The sequence below is a fragment of the Monomorium pharaonis genome, chromosome 7 (genome assembly GCF_013373865.1).
Source record: "Monomorium pharaonis isolate MP-MQ-018 chromosome 7, ASM1337386v2, whole genome shotgun sequence".
Lineage (NCBI taxonomy): Eukaryota > Metazoa > Arthropoda > Insecta > Hymenoptera > Formicidae > Monomorium > Monomorium pharaonis.
In genome coordinates, this window is record NC_050473.1 from 139,433 (window position 1) to 165,390 (window position 25,958).

Sequence of the window (25,958 nt, forward strand, 5' to 3'; positions counted from 1 at the left end):
CGATGGAATTAGTCCGACCTATACACCGCTATCCGTTATTAATCAAGATTCGCGCGCGGGTTCAGGAGACGTTTATCCGCTGTATATCGTCTTCCAAAGTGCAATCTCTATAATCCGGATTAATTAATGCGGGGGCGTATCGCGGGGATTACCGTGGCGTAACTGACCCTCCTAAGTGAACGATCACGTTTTCCACGGCGAGGGTGAATATTATTTGCCCCGCGAATTAAAACCGAGAACGTACAACGCCGACCGGAATTGCGTCCGGTGATTTTGGCAAGCGGTTTTTTTTTTACTCAAAAATCGTTAACGAGTGTGTGTTCGGTAAAACAAGAGAAAAAAGGAGAAAGCAAAAGCTTCGCCTCTTTCGATCGGAAAATGCCGACGGGATGACCGGAACTTCGAAGGAATATTATATGCGCGTCGTCGGAACAGGAGGGGGTGGCCTGCGATCGGGCAATTTCGGATTAATAATTGCTATTTCGGCTGTAGGGAGGGGGAGAGGGGGCGGAGAGTGGAAGGGAGGGGGGATCGTGATTACCACGAGAGCGGGAATCATCGTTGGTGCAGCGCCGCTTACAGGCGTAATACGTCGTTAACACGCAAATTAATTACCTTTGACGATAATACGTAGCACGCAGCTGGCCTGCTTCTTCGATACCGGGTGTCGCGCGAAAAACGTGACCTCGTGGACGCCAGGCGGGAGATTGGCCTCGAGCCGCGTGCCCCAGGACGGCTTCGACCGTACGTATCGGAACCAATCGAGATCCGTCGCCGGTTGATCGAAGGTCACGAACGCCTCGTCCCTGCCGGGCGGTAATTCGGCTACGACGTCCTTCGGACACTCCAATCGGGGCTTGCTATATCCTGTCGCGCGAAAAAGAAACGTGCGATATTCCTTCGCTGCGATATATGTTCGCGCCAATTTTTCACGCGACCGACGCCGCGAGAAAACGGTTTACCTCTCCTCTTTCTTTTTAAAAGCGGACGGATATACTTTACGGTATAAACAACGTACGCTGAAAAAAATGCGTGATATTTGCGACTACAATCGTACAGCAAAATAATTGTAGCCAGAAACGTTACGATTAATATTATAAGAACTTTAATATAGTACGAACAAGCTATAATGTATCATGTTTAATAACTAAAAAAATATATGATTGAGTCCAAAAACGTCTATAAACTGTAGTGACGTTACGGTTACCGCAACTATTTTCTTCTCTCGGTGTATTCTAAATGAATAATATAATTACAAATTATTTGTGTGTCAGGTCGTCGAGTCGAGCGTCTCAAAGTCTTCCGACTATCTTGCGAAGAAAAGAAAGAGAGATTCCTAGCGATTTGGAAAACAACTTCGAAGCCGCTTTAGAGAAAGCTTGAAAAGTTTAATGAAACTTAAATATTTTTGTGGGACTCGTTGGGAACAATTTAATTGTTCTTCAATATCTCGGTTCGGAGAGGAGGAAACTAAACGAAAGAACCGGTCGCGCCCGTAAATCGTGCGACACGTTCTCTCCTCCCTTTTTAGAAACTTCCGTACTCACTGACGCACTTCCCGCGCTGCGGTCCGTCCCAGGTGCCGTCGGATCGACAGGTCAACTCGTACTCACCGCGAAGCTGATACCCACGGGGGCACTTGAGGAAGCACCGCGTGCCGGGCCGATTGGGCACTTTTCGCCTGTCACGCCACAACTTGGACGTGGCCGAACGGGAGCATATTAAATAGCCGCGATCGACCGGATTTAACGGCATGCACGCGATGCTATTTATGTCTGAAACGAACGAGATCGTGCATTAATGAATTTCGTATGAAATTATATCCAATTTGAGGTATATTTAATCACTCCCACAGGTCGCCTCCAGATCGCTCCCACTCTATAATCAATTTATAGATTAAATCAACGAGCAATTTAATAACGTTGATAGTAACAAGCATCCGTAGGATTTCTCCTCTCTCCAAAAACAAAAAAAAAAAAAACTGTAAAGAAATTATTGAAAAATAATTACTCCCAGGAGATTCAAACCTACAGCTCTCTATACCTAAACTATTAAATTGCTCATCAATTTAATTGGCGCATTAATTACTCCGGCTTCGTGTACAGATTGTGTTTCAAAATCGACGAACGTGCGGCGCGAAGTTCGCACATGAGCCGGAGATGAGCTGGTAAATTCGCACAAAAATTATTATTAAATATCAAAAACTATCCCGACCGGGAAATTGCATCTCTCGTATTTCCCGTGTTAATTATATATATATATATCGGTTCGATGTTGGTTCAACTTATTGTTAAAATAATACATTTCGACACGCCCACACGAGAGTTAACGGAAATATTATTTATGACTCGGAGGAATTGGCTTAAATTTAACTTCTGTAATACCTAACGGCGTGAAGATTATAACCCGGGATTAAAATCCGGGGGCATGGTGACGCCCTAATCACCAACGGGGAACTTTCCTTCGATTCAGGAGAGAGGGATAACGCCCGGGATTCACTTCTTAAATTGCAATTCGAAGACAGCCTTTTTCACGAGACACGGAGAAAAAAAAGGCGAGGTAGCTTTAAGACGCTTTTACCAGATTAACGATACGTCGACAGATAGTATTTCAACTGATTGCGAGTATATTAAATTTCGATCGAGTTATTTATCCAATTTATATCGGTTTCTGATGCACTTTACAATTAATTCCCCATGTAATTCGATAAAACGGTGATATTCCCTCTTCCTTCGGCGTTATTACTTTGGCCCTCGCGCGGGGGGAAGGAGGGGGGGGGGGAAACAAATAAAGTAGAATTGAGACAAACGATTTAGCGGATTCATTCATTGGCGAGCGGATATCGATTGCGCTCGCGCGCAACCCCAAGTGCAAACCCCCGCTTTGTGAACCAACAGCCTCCCTCCCTCCCTCCCTCTCTGTACGCCAACGCATGGCATTCGCATAAAGCTCGCGGGGACTCCGAGCGTAATCTGCGTAACGCGCGCGCCCTCAAAGCGGGAACATCCCGGCGCGCATCGACGGTATTATGTCAACCACGTCAGCCGCGCGCGACGCTTCCGCGTATCAAATACGATATGTATGTATACATAAGGCAGGAATTACAGATGCCAATCTGCGCGGCGGAGAGGAAGGACCTGATCGCGGCGGAAGGCTGACGCCGCGTCGTCGTCCTCCCGTCGGAAGTCGCTCCTGCGTGACGGCTTTGCATAATGCAGCTCCGCTCTCCCGCTGCTGCTGCTGCTGCAGCAGACCAACCGGCGCGAACGAACGTACGTTTCCTCCACGTTAACGCGCTACCTCGAAATTTGCAAAGTTACACAGTAATTGAAAACGTTAGAAAGTTTGCGACAAAGGGGGTCGCCGGGGGTGGAAACTTTTTTTTTCTCTCCTTTTTTCCCTCAGGGGGGTAGTTACGTTGAAATCGTTCGACGAGGGGAAGCGGCAACGAGTGCGCGCCCCCCCCCCCCCGCACTCCCGCGCCTGTCGCGCCTCATCCGTCGGGGTGGTTGGTACACCCATCCCCCCGTTCGATCATCATCGTGCTCGGGCGCGTCGCCTTTCCCGCGCGCGAAACGAACGAGGCGCGGAAAGTGATTTGTCAAGGAGCACGTACCTACGCAGGATTTCCCGTCGGATGACAAGGCCTTCTCGTCCCCGTCGCAGGCGCAGAAGAAGCTCCCGTCGGTGTTCTCGCACACCTCGCTGCACCCGCCGTTGTCAACCCAGCACTCGTTGATATCTAAACACCGAGATTGAATTACGTATGATAACAGCGGGGAAAATCACACATTTAATTAAAGACGAGTCACGTTCCGGTTATAGGATCTCTACACATTGCTATTTCTCTCTTGTGTAATTTCGTATATCCTTTTAAGTTTATGGAGCTGAAACAATTTAATTACAAGTTGGAGAAGAATGGTAATATTATGATGATAGAATTGGTAATCAATTTAATAATAATGTTAACTAAGTAAAAGAAATAACTTAGCCAGCTTAAATTTTACACATTTTCTGTACAAGATATATCTTGCAATTCGTTTCACGCGTGTAAAAATATTCAAATCGTCAATAGAAAAATTAATAATTAAGGAGATTGTACTTTTCTTTTATTTTTATAAATTTTTATAATTGTTTAATGCAGAATAATTAACGTATGCAATTCATTCTTTATTGCGTTTGTAGAATTTGTAAATAAATCAATGATTTATTTAGATTTAAATCAATTTTTCTATTTCTTTCTCTTCATTACGTTGCACGTTAACATATTTACCCCCTAATGGGTAGTTATGAAAAATCTATGAATTTATAAAATATTTTACATTTCATTGCAACATTAAATATAACGTGTTGCGCGAAACATTTACTTTTTAATAAGCGATTTGATTGAATACCCCCTTTTACGCACAAAATTGTGATACGAATTGCTCGATTAAAAAAAAAAAAAAAAAAAAAAAAACCGCACAATATGTAAAAAGAGAAAGCGACTATCGATTGCAAATTACCAAGCTTTTTGTAAACCGTAATATGTCTTTTAAAATCCAATCGATTCATTTCCGTGCGCGATATTGAAATTACAGCACTTTACAAATAATAGCATAAATATTAATGGTAGAAATTAAGAGACGAAAAATGAAAAAAACCACGTCACGAAATCTCGCATCGGTCATATTAATGCAAACAATATGTTCCCCGGCGTCTCTCGCAATCACTTCAGTGCCGGCCGCGCCAATCGTGATTGCGACACACACACATATCCTGCAATTGATCAGGGGCGGGCTATAAATAATCGCGTAGACGACGCGCGTGTTATCTCTAATCTAAAGGTTGACTCGGGCGTACAGTCGCGCCCTTCGGGCTCTTTCGCGTCACGACTGTCAAACGGATCTGTCCGTTAACGGATCGGACGACCGGCGGCGATCGCTCGCTCGCCACGTCACCGTCGCCGTCGCGCCGGAGAAACGAACGTTATACAAGGGCCCTTTCATTCGCGACGTAATGAGACCCTCCTTCACCGGGGCAATCTCGGCTTTCTTTGGCCTCCTCTCCGATCTGTCTTTCAATCGTCGGAGAGCGAGATTACGTTAAATTGACCGAAGTGGCCGGAGTCGCCATTGCCCGCGGGCGCACTCTCAATGATAGCCGGAGAGCACTCGAGGGACTTTCGCTTGGCTTTCACGGCTTATAAATCCGCGCGCGCGTACCACGGTGTCCCGTAATCCCCCGTTGTTAATTTCAGGCAACGGATTCGAGGTGTTGTGCCGGCCGTCCGTCCGCGTTTACAGTCAATTGCAACCCCCTGCAATCGAGACTTTCAAGTAAAGCGACGCGACGGGAAAGCGAAATCGCTTATTACTCACCGCTAAGTGAAATTTTTACATCGTCCATCCCCCCCCCCCTCCCTCTTCACCCTTCTCGTCACTGTCTGCTCTAATCCCGCGTTTTGCATCGGGGATTTCGCGATAAATCTTCCGATACCCCGTATGAAAACGCGGGCAAAAAACGTAGGACGCAGTTCATTTATTTATTCGAGGGGAAGCGTGCTCGCGCGCTGCCGCAAGAGCTTCACGCGCCGATGCGCGCGGCGGCGGATTCGGGAACGGACCGAGCGAGAATTTCTTTTTCGCTTCCAGCTTTCTCTTTTTACCCACCCCCGTGAAATTCACCCGTGGAGTTCTTTCAGCCCGCTGCCGTTCCCTTCCCGCGGCCGGAGATTGTAAGATTATCGCGATAGTCCATTTACGGCCGCGTTTCCGTCATATAACAGAAACGGGAGAGAAACGCGCGCGGAGAGAGAAATTAGAAATTTCGCCCCTTACCGCGGAAAGTACCCGGTACATTCTCATATAAACGTGACATTTCGCGAGAGACATCGAGCGCGGCGTATTCACGCCGCTCCCTTTCATCTACCTCTCGCGGGAAACGCGCCGCGACGACTCTCCCCCGGCTCTTTTGAAAGGGAGACGGACTCCCAGCACCCCTCGGCGATCCTTACGATCCTTCTACGTCGGTCGCATTAGGTTTCCTCGTAGCCACGCATTTCCACCTTTGGGACGGCGGCGACTCGTAATGTCAATCATTTATAAAATGCCGTTCACGTAAAACGCCCTCCCCCGCCGCCCCTCTCGCAACCCACGAGGCTATTTAGCCGAGGTTGGCCCCGCGTCGCGGAAAAAGGACGCGGAAATGGATTGAATTTCCGTGGAATAAGATTCGCAGACCGCGAACGCGCCCGTTACGGGTTGTGTCAAACGAGCTGTAATGTTCCTCTCGGTATTCACCGCCGCATCAATTGTAATTGAGGGATTTACGCCCCGCGAAATTGGATTGCCAGTTACAAGCCTCGGCGTGTGTCTGCGGTGGAACGCTCTCTCTCTCTCTCTCTCTCTCCCTCCCTCTCTTTGAGACAGAAAACGACGTCCAGTATAAGAGCCGTGCAGCTCTAGATACACACACACACACACACACACACACACACACACACACACACACACACACACACACACACACACACACACACACACACACACACACACACACACACACACACACACACACGTGTACTCCCCGATTACAAACGTCGGCCGTATTCAAATATGCAATGTACGCTACGAGTGCCGCCTGCGATTATAAGTTTCGCATATATACGTACGGGGGCTTTCACGTATATTATCGCGACGAATGCGCGGGTACACACGGGCACGAGGAGAGGGGGGGGGGGAGAGAAGGAAGCCCACGGAAGCGTATTTCGTATATAAAATGCCGATAAAAGCGCCACGTTTTTCCGATTTGCGCTTGTGCGCGCCGGCAAAACGGATTGCAGCGGGGACTGCATTTCGTGCGAGAGCATGCGAGAGAGCCCCTCCGAGATATTCGAAGGTATTGGGGGAGAAACTCGCGGGACTCCTAAGAAGGTTACTCTCCCGAGGAATGCACGATTGGCGGAAAAGAAAAGGCGCTCTCTCTCTCTCTCTCGTTCTCTTTCTATCCGAAAGCGACCGATGGTGATATAGGTATCGTCCTTGCGGACCTGTGGGGTTCACGATTCGACGGTACTTCGTTCGCCGTCTCGTCAAAAAAAGGAGAGAGAAAAAGAGAAGGAGAGAGACACAACTCGGATTTCCTGGAAGGAAATACTCAAGCTGCCGCGTGCTTTCGTCGAGAGGATCGTACTGGAGAATTGTCCGAAATGTTTGCGATCGAAGGAACTTAAATGGCGCGAGCTTTCCGCGAAACGAAATACTGCGGCGACGGTAAGAAATATTACGGAACGGTGTCAATCCCCCGAACGAGCGACCCCGACGAGGATTCGCAATTTCGCGAGAAATGAGAAAACAAAGGACGTGTAAGGAAGCGAAAGAATTTAAAAAAATGTATGCACTGAAAGAAGCACTCTCATATACAATTATTATCTCGTGTATATATGTATAAGTAAGAATATAGAATCTTCTTTAAAAAATTTTGTTATCTTGAACAGACATAACTTGCTTACACGGAGAATTTTGTATTTTCATCGAGGAAAATGTATAATTTTCATTGAGTAAAGGGGAGAAAATATGGGATGAAAAAGCAACATGTTCAAAAAGAATATTTTAAAAACAAAATATAAATAAGGATCCAACGGACGAGCTACACAACATGTAGAGGAAGAATAAGCAGTTTTATTAGAAACAGGTTCTTTAAAATACGCAACTTAGTTGCTTATAATACAAAATTAAAAACGATTATTGAACAAAAAAATGATATAAAACGCTATAAAACATTATGTGAATTGTATAAATACAAAATTAGAAAAGTAAATAAATAAATAATACAACAAATTAAAAAATTATAAATCACACGAAAATAGAGTTAAATTCGGAAGAAGCGTTGTTTGTAAAAAAAATAAAGATAACAAATCGAGAAGAATAATCCATTGTATCAAATGATCAATTGAAGAAACGGAAATGATTTTCTCTTTCAGAAGTAAAAAAGAAATTAAAGAATTATTTTAGAATATTTTAATACTGTCAAATCACATATATATTATATATTACGCTCTTAATAATAAATGGTCATTGCAATATCGAAAAAAAAAAATAATATTTCCCTGAAATATTATATTAAGATGGTCAAACTCTTCAAAGAACATTTTATAACTCTTGCATTTATATGAGGCAACGATCGTTGAACTGATGCGAATTTTTTTTCTGTGTACGCGAAATACTTTTTAAATTATTTTGATGGATCCGCTCTCAAAAGGAGCTCACGCTTACGGGATAACGGCATTTCTGGCAAAGTTTTCGTGTACACGTCGCGGAAGATCACATCTCCATTCCTGACGGTAACACGATGCTCCCGACTTATTAACGAGAACTTATTAGCTTAACTCCTGACTTAAGGCAGCCGTCCTAACACGCGCAAATTTGCAAAGTGGATTCATCCGCGCGCTATAATTCGTGTGCCCCGTCGTCTAACAATAAACTCGGGAAGCGCAGTTCAGACGCGAGCTGATGCGAGCCAGTCTCATCGAAATTAGCATCCAAATCTCATTTTGGCAGGTTCCAAGTGGTTCTTAACAAAAGACGAGCTCCCGCGGGATTATTGGAAATTTATTGCCGCTGTTAATCACTTTGGTAAAAAAAAAAAGAAAAAAAGAATTAATAATGTAAGGTGTTATCTCTCTTCACGCTCCTCTGGCTGTCGAACGCGATTCACTCGCGCGTTATGGAACGGCAATTAATCTACCGCGCGAATTAACACGCAAGATAAACGTCCGCCTACGTTCTTGAGGGTTGGAAATCGAAAAATTCTCCATTATCCGACTCACCGATGCACCCGTGAGGGGTCTGCTCGTAGCCCGGCAGGCAGGTGATGGACAGGCTGTCCAGGATCGGCTGATCCCTCGGCTCCGTGGGCTCCGCGCATCGATAGGACCCCGGGGTGTTAATGCACCCGTAGCGACACAGCTCCGTCTGGAGATCCGGCACCGAGCATTCGTCCACGTCTGCGGGAAATAATCGCCATTTGTCAAACGTCTCCTCCGACACGCTGCTGCTGCTCCTCCTCCCGCGCGCCGCGAGAGTGTCGCGCCGCCGAGCGGACTCTAAAAATCTGGACTAAGTGCGCTCGGAGATTCGTCATGGAAAAGGAAAAAAAAAGAAAAGAAAATAAAGAGATCGCGCGTGGTTCGTTCTAAAACGTGGCATCGGCGGCCTTAAGGGTCTCGAGGAAACGGAAGAGGAGGGAACGTCATCGCGCGCACCCGAGAAATCGGTTCGGTTGCCCGTTGTTGCGGATTATGTCTATACCTTGACACGTTTTCCAGTCGTCCTCGAGCATGAAACCGTCGGGACAGAGGCAGAACACCCGGCCCATCGTCGACAGACACGTGTGGGAGCATCCGGCGTTGTTCACGCTGCACGGGCCCGCGTGCCTGTCACGCTCGCACGTGTGATTGTCGGCGGCGAGCGAGGCGTCTCGCAAGCCCTCGCAGGAGCACACGTACCCCCCGACGAGATTTCGACAGGTGTCCTGGCAGGGTCCGTGGCCGTTGTTCAGCAGGCACTCGTTGACGTCTGCGCACACAGACACACACACACACAGAGCAACGGCAACAAACGCGTCGCCCGTTTAATCCCCCGCGCGACCGAGACGAGTAATTAATTTACTTCGTAAGACGCTTTGACCAGCCGTTTAAACCCAAGGCAATCGCGGTGGTCAAAGCCTCAATTGCGATAAACGAAACGTCGAAATGAGAGTTGACGTCAAGGTTAAAGTGCAAGAAATAAAAAAAAACCTCGGAGGGAGGGAGAAAGCAAAAATTTACAGATGTCCGAAACGCAGAAAATTAGAAAAGTGAGAATTCGCATTCGCGCTTATTGCGCTTAAATCCCTCCCTGGGAATTGCGCTTTCGCGTAAATGATAATTACTCGCGCGCTTCGTGCTCACCGACGCATTTGCGGCCGTCCAATCTGAATCCCTCGTAGCAGGAGCAGACGGGACGCCCGTTAATTTCGTTGCAAACGTGCTCGCAGGATGCCTCGGCGCACACCCCGGGACCCGGATTTTGCTTGATCTCGCACTTTGGCACCTGTCCGACCCACTGACGATTCCTGCAGACTAATCGGCTCGCGGGGGATGCCATACGGTAGCCCGGCGCGCACTCGTAATCGGCTTCCAAATACCCGCGGCCCGGGGTCGAGGACCTTTGTAATTGTCAAACGTGAAACGTCGCCAGGTTATTTTTACTGCAGATGAAATTCTATTTGCACGGGGGGAGAGAAACAGCGCTAAATGGGGAATCGGTATATACATGTATATTTTCATTTTAAACTTGAAAGCACCGTCGCACCGGCGTTTGCCCTTTCGCCGCCGTTTTCCCGGTTTCAAGTGAATTTATCTCCGTCTCCAAATCCCCCGCTGATCATCAACATTGTACGATATCCATTAACCTGATAAGATTATGTAAATCTACTCCGCCTCGTTGGCGTTTTAATCAAGTATAGAAAACGACAGATTTTGGAATAATACTTTAAGAGATTCACTATTACGTCTATTTTCGATCTGACGGTCGGGGGATGGGGGTGGGATTTTAATCGGGGAGAAGTTGATTCGAAACGACTTTGGAGAATATCCGCTTAGAATTAACGTCGATCTCCCCGGGGAAGACAACACCTCAGCCTGTGCGCGGCTCAACGTTTACGACGCAACGTAGTAAATCGTTGACACCGGGACTTAATATCGGGCATTGAATTATGGATGATGGAAGGTAGGAGAGCACTTACTTTACATATTTGATCAGCGCATGGCGAGACAGAGGCGCCGGCAGGAAGGTCCCGTTTATGCAGGATAAGTCCCCTCTCGTGGCGCCGCCGTCGTCCGTCTGCACCGGCTGTGCCGTCGTTCCCGTTATCACGCCTGTGACTTCCGCGTCGTCGTCCTCCTCCTCCTCCTCCTCCTCCTCCTCCTCCTCCTCCTCCTCCTCGGAATTAATTATCGGCTTCCTCGGCGGATGCCAGGGACCGGAAGTCGGGTGGTGGCGGATCGCCGACGGCGCCGGCAGCGAGAGCGGCCTCAGCCGCGACGTCATGTACGCGTTGTAATCCTTCACGGTCCTCTCGAGCACCTCGTTCTCGAGATCCAGGATCGGCAGGTCCTCCTCGGTCCTCGAGTAGCCGAGCATCCTCGCGGCGTCGTAACGCGAGCCTCTGAAATCGATCCTCCCGGAGTCACTGGGCTGACCCTCGCTCTTCCCCTCGACCCCCGCGTCCCGTCCGCTCGATTTCTCCGGGGGAGCATCGAAGATACCGTCGTCCAGGATCGAGGGGTCCTTCAGGGCGGACTTGGAGATCTCGAGCTCGAGCTGCTTCGAGAACTCCCGCTCCACCGTGTCGGCCACGTAGACGCCGCGTAGACGCGGCGTCGTCACCGTCGTCGACGCCGTCGTCGCCGTCGTCGTCGTCGTCGGTGTGTCGACAGCCTCCGTCAACGAGGCGACGTACGACGTGGACTCGAACGTCGGCTCGGAGGACGCGTTGGCCACGAGGTTCTCGTGCATCTTCCTCTTGCGCGTCTTCGACGACGTCCTGCGCCTGCCATCGCCACTCCGTCGCGCCTCCTTCCCGCTTCCCGCGGTCCTGTTTCGCTTGTCCTTGTTCTTCCGCCTGCGTCGTTCCGCGCGGAACTTCCGCCCCTCCCGGCTCTTCGGACGCGGCTTCGAGGCAGAGTCGTTCCTCCGCCACGGCGATCGATCCCGCCTGCCGGTTATCTCGTTCTCGCGACTGTCCACCGTCGCGGCGATCCCGCGATCCTTGACACCGGGACTACCCTCCCCGGCCCTACGGCGCTTTTTCCGCGTCCGACTGCCGAAGTTGCCCTCTTGTTGCTTGCTCAGGGTGGCTGTTGAGCGGAGAAGCGAAGACGGACCGTCAAAAACACGGTCGATCAGAACCGCACGGAGCGGCACGTGCATACCGAGAGAAAAAAGTCGAAATATTGAGAAGCAAATATTTCTTTTGACGTTTTTCTTCAATATTTATTGGTTATAAAGGGACTTGGATGTGATGACGAAATATACATACATTTCTGTGAAATATTTTGGGAAATATAAATTTTAGTAAAATATATTTTATTTAAAAAGATAGCATCCAGCGCGGGTACAAATAAATGATTTATTCGCTAGAAATGAAGTTTTTATTTCGCCTTTTTTAAATAAACAATTTGTTAGTGAAAAATACTTAAAATGTTTTTGCGAGATATACTGTTTATTTTGCTCCAAAAATTTTGCCCCTAGAAAATAAACCAATTAATAAAATTAATAAAATATAGAAATGTATATTTCGTTATCACAACTAAAAGTTATTTATAAATAATAAATATCGAAGAAAATGTAACAAAAAAATATTTGGCTCTTAATATTTCGATTTTTTTCTCTCTCGGTGTGCTCTGACGATCGACGAAATTTTTACCATTCGAATTTGAGACGCGAAGAGATAATATATTAATATTTATGTCGAGATGATAATTTCTAGAATAAACGCGCGCTGAAAAAAAAATCCCTGGTAAATTTGTAAAATGCACACGTTCAGTAATGATATTACTTAAAATATTTGGTTGCTATAAACAAATATAATAATTTTGCCGAAGTGAAATATTTCAACTGAATGTAAGGTAATTATAACGAAATTAAACGTTTATAATTATTACCGAACGTTTTGTTATTATTATTAATTGTTATTAGTAATCAAACGTTTCAAACAATCATTACCGAATGCACAAGTTTACCGAGGATTTTTTTCCTTCCCAGTTGTAGCTCTCGCTTATAAAAGCGGATATTGCGCCTCGCATCCGCGGGCGAGCGTTTTCGCTTCGCCGCGCGAGTTGATTTACCCGCGCGGAATATACACGCGTATATCCCGCGCGCGTATTTAACGTTAGGGAGAGACGATTTTACTCACTGACATTTACGTTTCGCCGAGGCGGAACTTTCGCACCATTTTCCGACAAGAGGAGGTGTTTGTCCCCGCCGCCGCGTTCATCGCCGCGGGCCCTCTCCGCTTTCGCTTCCGCTTCCGTCTCCGCTGGCTCCTTGATAACGCCTCGCGACGAGAGCGTCCTTCTGTTTTTCTCCTCGGCGAGAGTCCCCAGTCCCTCAAAAGATGCGTCCCGGCTGGCGGATAACAGCGTGGCTCTAAACCATCTTTGCTCTCGCAAAAAAACAAGGGGATCTCCAAGGGAGAAGGAGACGGCCGCGCTCGGTCTACTAAATAAATTATCGAGGGAACAAAGGAGGGACCGTGTCGCGCAATTTCAGTGTCTCGAGACGCTTAAAAGACCACTTAAATTTTGCTAGAATTCCGTTCCGAGGGAATTGAAATACTTTTGCATTCGCGTGGATTTGCCGTTACGCTGTTTACCCGCTGAGAAATAAGAAAAATAACAATATTATAACAGAGAAATAAGAAACCTCTTTCGAAACATATCTACTTTAACATTGCATAATTAATTATCGGACCGGTTAACGGTATATCCTTTCCTTTACAATTATTACGGCGCAATAATTTCCCTGTGACATTCGATCGCGGAATACGCGGATTTAAATATACGGCAGAGCCATATATTATACGTTATCGCGAATCGAGCGGGATCCCCGTCTCGGTTCTCGCGTTTCCCGCGCTCGGGTTACACTCGGAAAGAAGAAAAGTCGGGGAGCTACAAGCGAGGCGGTAGGTTTTACAGCTCCGGAGGGGGTGGGAAGGGGATAGACCGTCGATACCTCACCTGTACTGCTGCCGACGAGCTCCCAGGGTGTGCGACTCGGAACGATCCGATGCCATCCTGCCGTCCCACCCGGACGCACCATCGCGTGCCCCGGCGTTTTGGCAGAGCCCTGTAAAAACACACGAGCTCGATCTTAGCTCGAGGCTCGACTGGCGGCGGGAAGAAGCGAAGGGCCCCCCTCCCCCCGGCCCTTCGCGCGACTGCATCTCCGCGGGCGATGCAGCCAGCGAGGCGAAAATGCGGAAGTTCTATTGTGAAGTTTGCCGGAGCGCTCGCTTGCGCCGAAACTTCGACTCTGTTAACCGGAATGAAACTACACCCCACGCGGAACCACGGAAGTCATCGGTCCCCCGCCCGTCATTTCCACCGCGAACGGGCGCCCCCGTCGATATGGAAATTCTTTAATGCGCGAAGACGGCGCGACGATAAAATCGCGCCGACGGGATGGCAAGGGAAGAAGGTGGAAGCCGGGGGCAGGAAGAGGGCGGAAGGACGATCTTTAAAAGACGAGCGGGTGGTATCTTAATTTCACGAGGGACGTTACTCGGGAAATTAAGGGCGGGCTGCGAGGCGTCTTTCGAATTTTTCTGACGTTCGGGAATGCAGCCGGCGCCGGCTCTGAATGCAAAAGGATCTTTTACAAATCCTCCCCCCTCCTTCGGGGAGCGTACGTCGGGAAGTAATTTTAAGTGATAGCGTTTCGTCTATTCGTTTTTAGGAAGGGGGGGGGGGAGGGAGGGCGGAAAAAAAAACGCGAAATTCTCTCTCGACGGAACTCGGCGAATTTTTCGCTCGCGGACCTGAGCGCGCTAACGAAGGGACGCCTACGAAGGGATGCCCGGTTGGAAAGTTTCACGGTAGATTATACTCGAAACTTTTACGAGGCTCTTCTCGGTTCGAGAGAGAGAGAGAGGGAGGGCGGTACCGTTGCCGCATTTTCTCTCCCGCCGTTGTCGAGAGAAGAAAGCTCGTTGAGAGAAGCGTCCTCGAGTCTAATCTAGGCGATATCAAGTGGCAATTGGTATAATCCAGCGATAATCGACTTTCCCCATTGTTACTGAATGCTGTATCTGAAATCGTTAACGAATGCAGGCGCTCCTCGCCCCCACCCCCGTCCCCTCCCCGGGTACCTCAAAGGAGAAATTATTCAAAGAGAGAATTCGCTCGAGTGTTTTGAGTGTATATTTAAATATATATGCAAAGTACACATTACGTATTATGTATGCATATACGTCGAGATTAAATTTGCGCGTGTTTGTGTAATTTAGATTTATACCACATAATAAAACAATAATATAATATATTAAATTAAAATTATAATGTAATTACATAATGTGATTTATAATTTATACATTTCTGATTCGAATACTTTTTGTATTGCCGCGCGTGGTGCGTTTAAAATTATAAATAAAATTTTATATCTTAAATTTCATTATGAATGATTAATCATTTAAATCTGCGAGATACGCAGGAATTGTAATAAATTTAAAGTGGAATGATTTATACACCCCTCGATATTTGCAAGAGAATTTTACTCATAAACCGGTTATTTTTCGGCGTGTTATCGAAGAAATATGAAAGACCAAAGCGCATACACACACACACACACATACACGCCCAAGTATACGCGACAAAGGCGGAATGAAGAGAAGTGCTCCAACTCTAGAAACAATTAAAGCGAACAACTAAGGCCAGCTTCGCCTTAGGCAGTAGAGAGTAATTCGTTCGTTTCTCTATCGTAATAAGGGGCCGACCAGAGTGTGGTGTGATTCTGTCGCGAAAGTTTAATTAAATTCAATCAGTGATAAACGACGTTCGTGCACTTCGAGAAAAATGATCTGATTATATCAACAGGGCGTGTACGATCGAGCGCGATTTCGTGAAACGAAGAAAGGATTTCTGGTTATTACGGTAGAGCTCGAGATCTTATAGCTAAAACATTTGACAGGTTTCACTATAATTTCTACATGATTTTCGATTCAGTTGTCGAACAGGCTGCACTTTCTGACTTTTGTCATTTGATTAAACGTAAGTTGCGTGAAGTATCGCAAAGCTAGTGCGCCGTTAATTAACACGTGTTCACTGCACTATTTACAACGCCGTTGACCGCATAGCGGCATGCGCCGCCTGAATCAGCAATCGCAGGGAGCGCTTGAATGTTTCACGTTTATTTTCCCATCGCCCCCCTCGACAAGAATATGACGTAAATGCGTGACACATTATGCCGGCGCACCGGCATGAATAAATGAGTACATTTCGGCGAACGTATACGCCGAGGGTGCGCGCACCGTTACACACGCGTACCGGCAATTTTTCATTTGCCGCACGCGCACGTGCGCACGTATACCATACGGTATACACACGTATACGGTACGGCGCGGTCGTTTTCCCGGGTCGACATTCCGCGTCTGTAATATTCACGGGTCATCACCTTTAAAGTTACATTCGTGAGTTTTCGTGAGCCAAACCCCTCGGCGTCCAGGGCTCACGGCGCCGAACTGCGACTGCGAGCCCGAGCGACGCGGGCCGGGAAAGGAACCCGACGGGGAAAAGCGAATCTGAATTTCGGATGCACGACGAAATCAATTTTTGATCGCGGCGGAGAGCGGAGAGGAGAGGAGAGAGGGAGTGGGGGGGGAGGGGGAGAAGGGAGAAGTGCCGGAATAATTTCCAGAATCGGGAAACGCGCATAATCGCGGGGGCTGCTCTGAATAACTCGGCGTAACGTGAGAACGGCCTCGATCTCGGCCGGGGGAAAACCGTGTGCTCGGGATTTCCCGGTGCCGGCGCGACACCTCTGGCAAACCGCGCCGCTTATCGTTCACCTGCGATAAGCCCGACATCATCGAGGGAATTTCTCCATCAGCGCCGGTATCGCGCGCTGATGCGCGGAGCGCGGGTGCCCCTCTCGTCGTTCGTTGTCGTTGATCCCTTGTCAATTTTCGCTCACGACACACGACGCTGGGGACGACGAGATTACCTCCGGTAATGTTGCATCGCCAATCGAACGAAATGAATTTCCGGTGCGCCGGAGCTCGGCCAATAGGCCCTCCCTTCCTTCCTTCTCTCTCTCTCTCTCTCTCTCTCTCTTTCTACCTCTACCTATATCGTAAAGGGATAAATAATCTCCTCTCTAAAGAATATTCCCGGCGATCGATGGAAAACGGCGCTGCTGCGCGCTTCCTAATAATTATTCCACATTATGCACTAAGCTCGACCCCTTCGGCGGAATTCATTGAGCGTTTGACGACTGCCTACGGGAAACGAGTATGAGAAAAACCGATTACGCGCTACGTCACAATTGCGAATTGTAGGTCTTTCGGCACTTATTAACAAGAACGATTTGCGCGAATCTGAATCGGCGCACTGAAAAAAAAAAAGAAACTGTTATAATGTAAATTTTTTAAATTAGAGGATTATATATTTTGCAGGCCACCGTGTCCTTAATAAATGAAAATATATTCTTCTTTTCTAGAATATCCTTTGAAATAAAGAATATATTCTTTCCAACGAATGTTTAAACGATAATTTTTTAATGCAGAGCATATGCTTTATATTATTTGATGTTTGCAGCATTAAACATTTCAGTATTTATAATTTTTATTTGTTTTTATCTCCCTTCACAGCCGATGAAAAACAGTACGGGTTTTAATAAAGTTTCCGATATTTTATAATTACATTTCCTCTCGTGCATTAGTGGAAAATCAATTCTAAAGTGAATTCCATAATCTTATTTTATTTATATATCCTTGTAAAAATTAAAAATATCTGCTACTGATCTGTTTGAAAAATTTCTTTTGATGCCTATTTCAGAAGAGGTAATTATAAAAATGAGAGAGATATTCTCCAAGTTGGGAATGTATACAACTTTTTCAGTGTGCATTTTCCGTTTCTATACACTCACTATGATTTTAATTAAATAATAAAACATACAGCCGGCTACGCAAACACTTTCCGACAATACGAGATACGCAAACACACGTTTCGGCCGCACTCTAAATATTTAGATCCTTCGCAAATGCGTTCGAAAGTTTTATGCAACGGCGATATTTATGCGCAATATTACTCCATTTAAGCCGTAAGTACTAAAGCGCGCACTGAAATGAGCAAAAATGTGCAGCGGGAACCGTGTGCACGCGTTTCATCCCACCCCGTAAATCTTGCGCCATTTTGTTAATCCTGTTCTGCGCGGAGAATATGCAACGACGTAATTACGTGCGAATGTAGCAACCGCGCGAACAACCGCATAAATCGTAAACGAGTTAAGTGGTGAAGTTAGATTGCGCAGCGCTCATTGTTTTTTCATTGGTTAAGTGGATCACATACACACAGTAAAACGGAGAAGAACAAGAGACAAAGAGAGAGACAGAGAGAGGAAAAAAAAGAGAAAAAGAGGCTTCACTTAATGTTAATTCGTAAATCCGCTAATACGCGTCCAGCGGCAAAACTAATTACATCATGCTATTATAGAAAGACGCCGGGACAAGAGCGAGAGAGCGAGAGAGAGAGAGAGAGAGAGAGAGAGAGAGAGAAAGAGAGAAAGAGAGAGAGAGAGAGAGCCGGGCTGGCATTTCATTGTGATTGCACGGTCCACAATGCATCGCGAAAATTAACAGACCGCGTTTCAAGTCGCTCGCGCCGGTCGCTCGCTTTCGCAGAGAGAGAGAGAGAGAGAGAGAGAAAGAGAGAGAGAGAGAGAGAGAGAGAGAGAGAGAGAGCGGGAAAGCCCAGGGTCGGAATGGAGTTTCTCTCCCGTCGCACATGCCACATCGCGACGAGGGAAATTCTTCCCCGTGGAAGAGATGTAGTGGACTATTTCTCACTTTTAAGATATGAGCCATCGGAGAACGCGGTAGAGGGGGTAGGAGGGTGTGGTATAAAGAGGCATATTCCTCGCGCTTTAAGGAACGAGAGGTACGAAAGGATTTAATGTCAGATAGCCGCGTCTCTATTACGTCGTTCCTTCTCCATTTCGCCGCGTCGTATGAGAGGCATATTCCCCGGGCTTCGTACGGGAGATTTAATGTAAGATAGCCGCTCTATTACGTCGTTCTTCTCCATTCCGTCGCGAGGTGGAAGGAATCTCGGCGGAGAAGATCCTCTCGAGAGTCTTTCTCTCTCTCGGCCAAAATAATTCGTGGTCCTCGGCATGTACGATTTATCGCCGACTCGTACCACTGCCGCTGCCGACCCGCCGCGCGACATTCGGTCGGTTCGGTTAACAGATACACCTAATTGCATTAATTCTCGCGTGATTTCTACGAAGGGGGAGGAACGTACGGGCGGCGGGGGTGAGCCAATTAGGGGCGGAATCTCGACCAATTTCGGACGAAAGGGCTCGCAGGGGCGGTTCTAAAAAACCACGAGACAAAAATTTGCATACTATCACGGCCTCTTAAGCGTTCTTTATTCATAGCCCCTGCTTCCCCTCCTTTTTTTTTTTTCTTGAAATACGAGGTAAACGTCTCGTCTCCAGCCCTTTTAAGCTTTATCTCGGACGGTCGCGGACGTGGACGTATTCCTTTTCCTCCTATTCTCTATTCTTTAGCCGCGCCATATAAATTAAAACGCAGACACAGACTGACGTGCTTGAGATCGAATCATCCCGCTTCGAAGATTGATCACTGAATTGATTATCATTCGTAAAAAAACTAGATGTAAAAAAACAACTATGTATAGACAATCTTCAAAAAATTATGTTTTCGTTGAATAACGTAATTAATTGTAATACATAATTGTAATTATATATTAATCTATACATCATGTTCCCAGTAAACGCGCAATTTATATAAATTTAAATAATTGACGTGATAACAATTTAGGTAATTGTTGAAAGAATTAATAATTTAAATTCAGTAATACACTGGAACCCCGCGTTAGCGGACTGTTCGGGGCTTTGGTCCGCTAACGCGGGGTTATCTCCTATTGCTTGGTTTCACTCCCACTCCGTGAAATACGCGACTGCATTGCTCATTGCTATCCCCACACACGCTACTCATGTGGGCCGAGTGCATATGGAGGGGATAGTTTCCGCTAACGCGGAGTACGCTAACGCGGGGTTCCAGTGTATAATTAAAAAAACTCTATTATAAGTTATTTATACATGTATATAATTAAAAGTTATTCAATTCAATTGTTTACCACGCGCGTTTTATTTACCGAATTAATAACAGTATAAAATCTCGAACAAAGATAACCCAATAAATATTAAATATTCATACCAATTATACGGCCTTAAATAAATACGTTGTTTTATAATAAATTATATATTAAATTGATTCTGATGCATGTGATGATAAACAACGTCTCGGGGAAATTTTCAAGAACATAATTGTTTCAGCGATCTATAACAATATTAAAAAATATATATATGTAAAAATCGCACTCACCGAACGGCAGAGCAATCGCCACGAGAAACAAGACGGCACCAGCGAGCCTCGCGTGGCTCGCACGTTTTTCGATACACATAACGTAACGTCGTTCACACCGGCGTCCGAATACTCGTACCGTGTCGCGCGGCCGCTCGCGTGGCTCTGAGTGGTGTGCTCCTCGTTGAATTTCGAGTTTAGAAACGCGATCCTCCCTCTCTCCCCCGCCCTCGTACCTTTCTCCCCTTCTCTCTCCCGCACGCTTCAATTTGGTCCCGCGCGTTACGGGACTCGCGCACAGCTCCCGGATGCTGCGAGAACAGGTCCAGCGTGGCGCCTCCTCGATGGCAACCCATTCTACAGGTCTTGCGTGTCGCGCCATAGTTGGCGCCACCTGCTTGAAATCGAACGCAGAGAGAAGTCCGATGGGCCACGATCGCGATTTAGCTGTATATTTGCTTGATTGTGGAACGCGACTGTAATAAATACTGAATTACGATGATACAATGTTTATGAAACTTTTATCTGTTGATTTGTGCGAAAGTTCGAATCTTACGTAGTCGAGATTCAAACCCGAGTTAGCGAAAACTCGAATCACAGTTAGCAGGGACTCAAACCACACTTAGCGGAGACTCAAACCTCAGTTAGCGAAGACTCAAAGCGCGTTGAAGAATGAATATAAAAAGTTTAATTTGCATTCGGAAATACCGTTTTATCCTTGTTGCTAGTCGAATGCGAAACAAGGATAAAATATGATACCTGGAGGTGTTCAGGTGACATTTCGCGCAGTCATATCTTCAAGTTCGCGTTTAGATAGACAATTGCTCATCGATAACGAATAAGTTATCAGTGTTTATAAGTTATCTACAGTTTTCATTTGTATTACATTAATTCATTTGTAACGTCATAACTTAATTGAATGTACGTTTCTCTTTCATTCTCACAAATAAGATTCGATTTAGCGAGTTTTTGCAATCTGAGCAAGCTGGAGACCGTATATGCCGAGTTTTGATAGCTAACTCATATTAAAAGTGAGGTTATGTATTGCAATAACTGTCATCGAAATAGGCGTGATCATTTCCTTTAATCACTGAGTAATGACGTTACTATCCGAGTATAAAGTATATTTACATTATCAGATCGGGTGTTGTTTTATGAATTTGCGCTAATTGTGACAAAATTTCTCAAAGAAACTGAAATTGAAATTATATTTATATTAATATAATTTAGTTTGGTAAGGTTAATTGTGTATTGTGTATTTTAATTATATATTTTATTATTTCTGCATTTTGATCATTCATTTTTTTACAGATTAAAAAATACTTTGAAATGTATTTTAAAAAATATATACATATATAAATTGAGAAAGATAGAGAGAGATAGTCTAATATATCGATCGTATCATCTCAATAAATTTGAGTTGTTATTTAAACTGTGCCGCAAATTAAAGAGAAACTGCAGACTTACGTTAATTTTTCCAAATATAGAATGCATTATTTCCATCTCTCGTTATGAGAATAATACGTGTTGGCAAATAAAAAAAAACTGAATATCTTTATTTCCCGCGAATCCGAAGGTGTGACAGTTGACAGTCCCCGCGCTGTTGCGTACGCGCTTCCGCATGTGCGCCGTGCCGTCCTCGTCGTCGACCTATACCCAGCTCCTGTAACCTTCCCCCACGGCATATCGATCCTCCTCGCGTTCGCGCGTTTCGAACGACGCAAGCTCGGGGCTTAAGCCGAGTAGAGAGAAGCTTCGCCCTCCCGGTGAGGCTAGTTCATGCCCGGCGCACTACCTCACACCCCCGACGATCTTCGTCCTCCGTCCTTTCTCTTCCTCTCTCGCTCTCGCTCACTCCTCCCTCTTCCTGTCCCTCTCCTCGTCCCCCTTTTCGTCCTCGTGAGCAGGAGGTAACGGCACTCGGGCAAGATGAGCGACCAGGACGAGCTGGATTATTACATCATGTACCCGTCGTTCCCGCCGTCCCCAAAGGATCCGACGTTGACCGCGACCGGGCAGGATCAACGGGAGGAGTTCGTGTTCGTGTACGAGGAGGACAAGCGGCCGGTCGTGATCCTGCTAGGATGGGCCGGCTGTCAGGACCGATACCTGGCCAAGTACAGCTCGATCTACGAGGAGAAGAGGTATTCCCCAAGCCGCCGATCTCGTGCGAGACCGATCGGGAGGGGGAGAGGGGGGGGAGAAGCGATAAACGCGCGTTTAATTCCCGGAGGAGATCGGAGACGACCCTCTTCGTGTTCGGAAACGCCGCACGTTGGTTTCCCAACCGCTTTCGCGTGCGCGCCGGGTATGCGTTTCATAAATGGCGTAGAATGATTTCGCGGGGGAATCCCCGCGCTATCCTAATTAACGCACGACGGAATTCGGAACGGGATTCTATTTCTAACTCTACGTGCCGCGCGCAAAATGCAGAGATGGGTATTTATTGGGAGGTAAAACAAGAAGTACGTAAAGTCTCCCAACGGTGTTTTTATTTCTGCAATTTGTCGCGCTCGAAACGCAATCGATTCCCACCCGATGTGATCATTAATCCCCCACGTTTTGCATTTCTCCCCTTCTCCCCTTCGCTCCCCTTGCAGTTGCATCACGCTGCGTTACACGGCGCCGGTGGAGTGCCTGTTCTGGCGCCGGGACAAGATGCCTTATATCGGCAAGCGGCTGCTCCAGGTGATCACCGACAAGCGGCTGGACGAGCACCCGATATTCTTCCACGTCTTCAGCAACGGCGGCGCGTTTCTGTATCAGCACATCAGCCTCGCGATGCAGAGGGCCAACACGCCGTTTAAGGTATACACATAACGCGAATACAAATCGTCTATAAATAGACTTGATTTGAGAAGCAAGACTTGGAATAGAATTTCATTTATAACTCTAGCCATAAGAAAAAAAAAGAAATAAATAATTTGAAGTATCCAGAAATTTAGCCGGATTCAGATTTGAAAATAAATTCGTTGGATCCCTAAAATAATTATGCAGGTCGTTTAAACTGGTTGCTAGAATCCTAGTTTTTTTTTTAGCAATGCTCATCATACTTGAATAAGTTCATTTTGATCGTCCGACAAAATGATTTTCAAATCTAAATCTAGCTAAGTTTTTAAATCCCCTTTCCATGTATAAAAAATATATTGAAATATAGACAGTGTGTAAAATTACAAAAAATATTCTATATTCCTGAAATCAATACGATATGAATTGTAGCGCATTTAAGAATGTATCTACTCGGCAAAATTTTAATTTTACATTTTTTAAATTTGTTTCTATATATGAATATTTCTGAACTCGCAGGTCAGGGGAGTGATATTTGACAGCGCGCCCGGCGAGAGGAGATTAACGGCGCTTTTCAAGGCGATCAGCGCGATTATCGGCGGCCACCCCCTCACGAACCTGCCGATGTCGTTCGTTATCACGTTCTTCCTCTCTGTGCTCTGGTTCTTCGAGGTAAATGAAACGGCATGATGGACCACTCTGTGACTCTCATTGTCTCATTATCACATTTAATAGCAAGCATGAAACGATCGTAATCTCCATTAATTATCGTATCACGATCTCATCGCAACATATGTTTGTCAGGGCGGCGATCCATATCATGTCCATAGATCGGATCATTTCAAAGCTGTACCGACGCTGGCACAGTTTATATGTCGATTTATGATCGTCAGGTAATTGCGCAGGCTTTCAGCAGAACGCCCATTGAAACGAACCCGATCGCCCTTGCCGAGGAAGCCTATTCCTGGCCTCAGCTGTTCCTGTATTCCAACAGCGACACTTTGATCCCCGCATCTGTGAGTTCATTCATTTTTCCGCTAATCCCGCACTAACGAGTCGGATTTTTCAAAAATTGAAATCGTGAAATTCAAAGCCTTTCAATGAAAAGAAAAAAAAAAGAAGAGCCATAATAGAAAAAAAGGTTACGTAAAAACTTTGTTTTTACTTATGTAGATTGGTAATTAAGTATTATTATTAATATTCCAAGCTACAATGACAAAAATCTTTTTACAAGATTCCTGAATCTCTGTCTATCGTCAGGACGTCGAAAAATTTGCTAGTCGGCGGGCCGAGCGGGGTGTGCGGGTCCAGCTCGTCCTGTTCACCAACTCGCCGCACGTCAAGCACTACACGACCTATCGCGACGTCTACGTGAACACTGTGTGCAGCTTCATCCACGAATGTTTGATCTCACCTAGTCCGTCGAGGAGCCTGATGTCGTCCCTGGACCACGGCGACGATCAGGACTACGACTCGCCACCGGGTCTCACCAAGCGCGTCGTGCTGCCTCACGAGGCCAGCAAGCAGCAGAACTAATAATCCGGAAGATCCGCTAATAGGTAGAATATGTCGCCTGCTGAAGAACCCGCGCGCGGCCAGGTGTAAAGGGAGAGAGGATCAATGATTAATTATTGCGTCTATACTTCATATAGATTAAAAAGTTTACATGGAAAGAGGTAGATGCGAAGGGAAACGTGTGGAATCCGTTTTGCGTAGTTTATGATCTCACTTCAATTTCCAAGTAATTGGAAACTGGTTCTTTGAATTGAATTTTTTTCTTCTTGTCGTTTCTTTGTACTCTCGTCTATTCATTGCGATTTCAAAAGACGGAAGAATTGTATAATTAGATTAATCGATTTCTTTATTGGAGTCAAAGCGAGCAAACAAAAAAATGTTTGCGACATAAAGGAAGAGAATTTAAGAATGTTGTGGGATAATTTTTAATTTCGAAGGAGATCAAAAAATTTCGCAAAATGAATTTATCTGCGATTCCTTTAATTCATTAGTTTTACGATGTAAAGAGGCGATGTCCGAGATGCTGGAAACGGTGCTACATTCGTTAATGAATACAGAGCTCTTTTATATAAAAAATAAATTATTTCACGAGTTATTTAAATTTAAAAAGTATGGCTTTTTTATAACTCGAGTAAGAGAAAAGACACACAGTGGCGTAAGAGAATTTAATTCCAAATTAAATGTACTTCAACGATAAATTTCAATGAATATTTGCATAAACCTAAAGTATGAAGTACAAAGAGTTTTAAAGATTCGCATTATTACTGTTGCATCCGATGTAATTCTCAATGGATCGGAATTAAGATTTAAAAATTATTTATGTACACTGTTTGCGGCATCGTGAGCCTTATCAAAATAATAATTTTCGTCAGAATGGCGAAAGAACGATGAAACCGATATCATCCTCTCCCTCTCTCTCTCTCTTTCTCTCTCTTTCTCCTTTACGTTATCTTCGTCTCAGCTTGATTCTTCCTTCATTATTCTTTCGTTATTTCTTCCGCCACTGCGTGTCCGAGTGACTACAGTTCTAGAAGCTCGCAAGCTCATAGACGCGAATGCCTCCATATATGTGCATCCTTTGTACAACAATGTGGATTGACTTGTTGGTTCTGCGAGTTCTTCGTGACGATGACCTCGACGGCGTCGAGGACTAAGAATTGTTTTTTTAAGATAAGGTGGATGCGTTTGATAGAAAATCGTAACGAAATGTTTTAACCGCTTTACGCTCGTGCTCCTTCCTACGCAGCGGAATTAAAAAACCGCACAAAAGAATCAAGCTGGACTTGATTTAGCTTACGCAACTTACGATGATAATACATGGCATTTAATATCAATTCGAAAAAAAGCGCAGGTTTCTCCTTGTGTCTCGAATTATACCAGTGATAAACTTTCGAGAACGCTCGGCGCTCGAGCGTATAGCTCTGTATCGTTAACATCTCTTTACATATATATATATATATTTAAAAAATAATATAAATATATTTTGATCTGTCGATTAGTTATACGAATAAAGACTGATAAATAAA

At 45.8% G+C, this 25,958-nt stretch overlaps 2 protein-coding genes across 6 annotated transcripts in view; one reads left to right on the forward strand and one right to left on the reverse strand.

Annotated features, from left to right (window-relative positions):
* Window positions 1-20,527, reverse strand: part of LOC105836572 — a 28,173-nt gene extending 7,646 nt beyond the window's left edge. The window contains exons 1-10 of one of the 3 annotated variants that reach the window (XM_012680682.3): window positions 20,152-20,527; window positions 13,763-13,871; window positions 12,940-13,151; window positions 10,768-11,881; window positions 9,932-10,188; window positions 9,291-9,557; window positions 8,810-8,986; window positions 3,617-3,742; window positions 1,548-1,775; window positions 616-867 (exon numbers count right to left, since the gene is read on the reverse strand). In XM_012680682.3, the coding sequence (XP_012536136.2) occupies window positions 616-867; window positions 1,548-1,775; window positions 3,617-3,742; window positions 8,810-8,986; window positions 9,291-9,557; window positions 9,932-10,188; window positions 10,768-11,881; window positions 12,940-13,151; window positions 13,763-13,871; window positions 20,152-20,512 (3,103 nt within the window). In that variant the 5' untranslated portion in view covers window positions 20,513-20,527. Of the gene's footprint in view, window positions 1-615; window positions 868-1,547; window positions 1,776-3,616; window positions 3,743-8,809; window positions 8,987-9,290; window positions 9,558-9,931; window positions 10,189-10,767; window positions 11,882-12,939; window positions 13,173-13,762; window positions 13,872-20,151 lie in introns of all 3 variants that reach the window. The other 2 variants (XM_036290389.1, XM_036290388.1) reach the window with 2 other exon arrangements.
* A 1,285-nt stretch (window positions 20,528-21,812) lies between these two features.
* LOC105836575 (transmembrane protein 53) lies at window positions 21,813-25,958 on the forward strand. Of its 3 annotated transcripts, none has more exons than XM_012680685.3 (5): window positions 21,813-22,274; window positions 22,731-22,938; window positions 23,437-23,589; window positions 23,823-23,933; window positions 24,178-25,958. In XM_012680685.3, exons 1-5 carry the CDS (start codon window positions 22,060-22,062, stop codon window positions 24,451-24,453), a joined length of 963 nt encoding a protein of 320 aa, XP_012536139.1. In that variant the 5' UTR covers window positions 21,813-22,059; the 3' UTR covers window positions 24,454-25,958. The 3 variants fall into 3 exon arrangements, with proteins under 3 accessions (XP_012536139.1, XP_012536140.1, XP_012536141.1); XM_012680686.3 differs by having other exon boundaries at window positions 23,811-23,933; window positions 24,152-24,440; XM_012680687.3 differs by having other exon boundaries at window positions 21,819-22,274; window positions 23,811-23,933.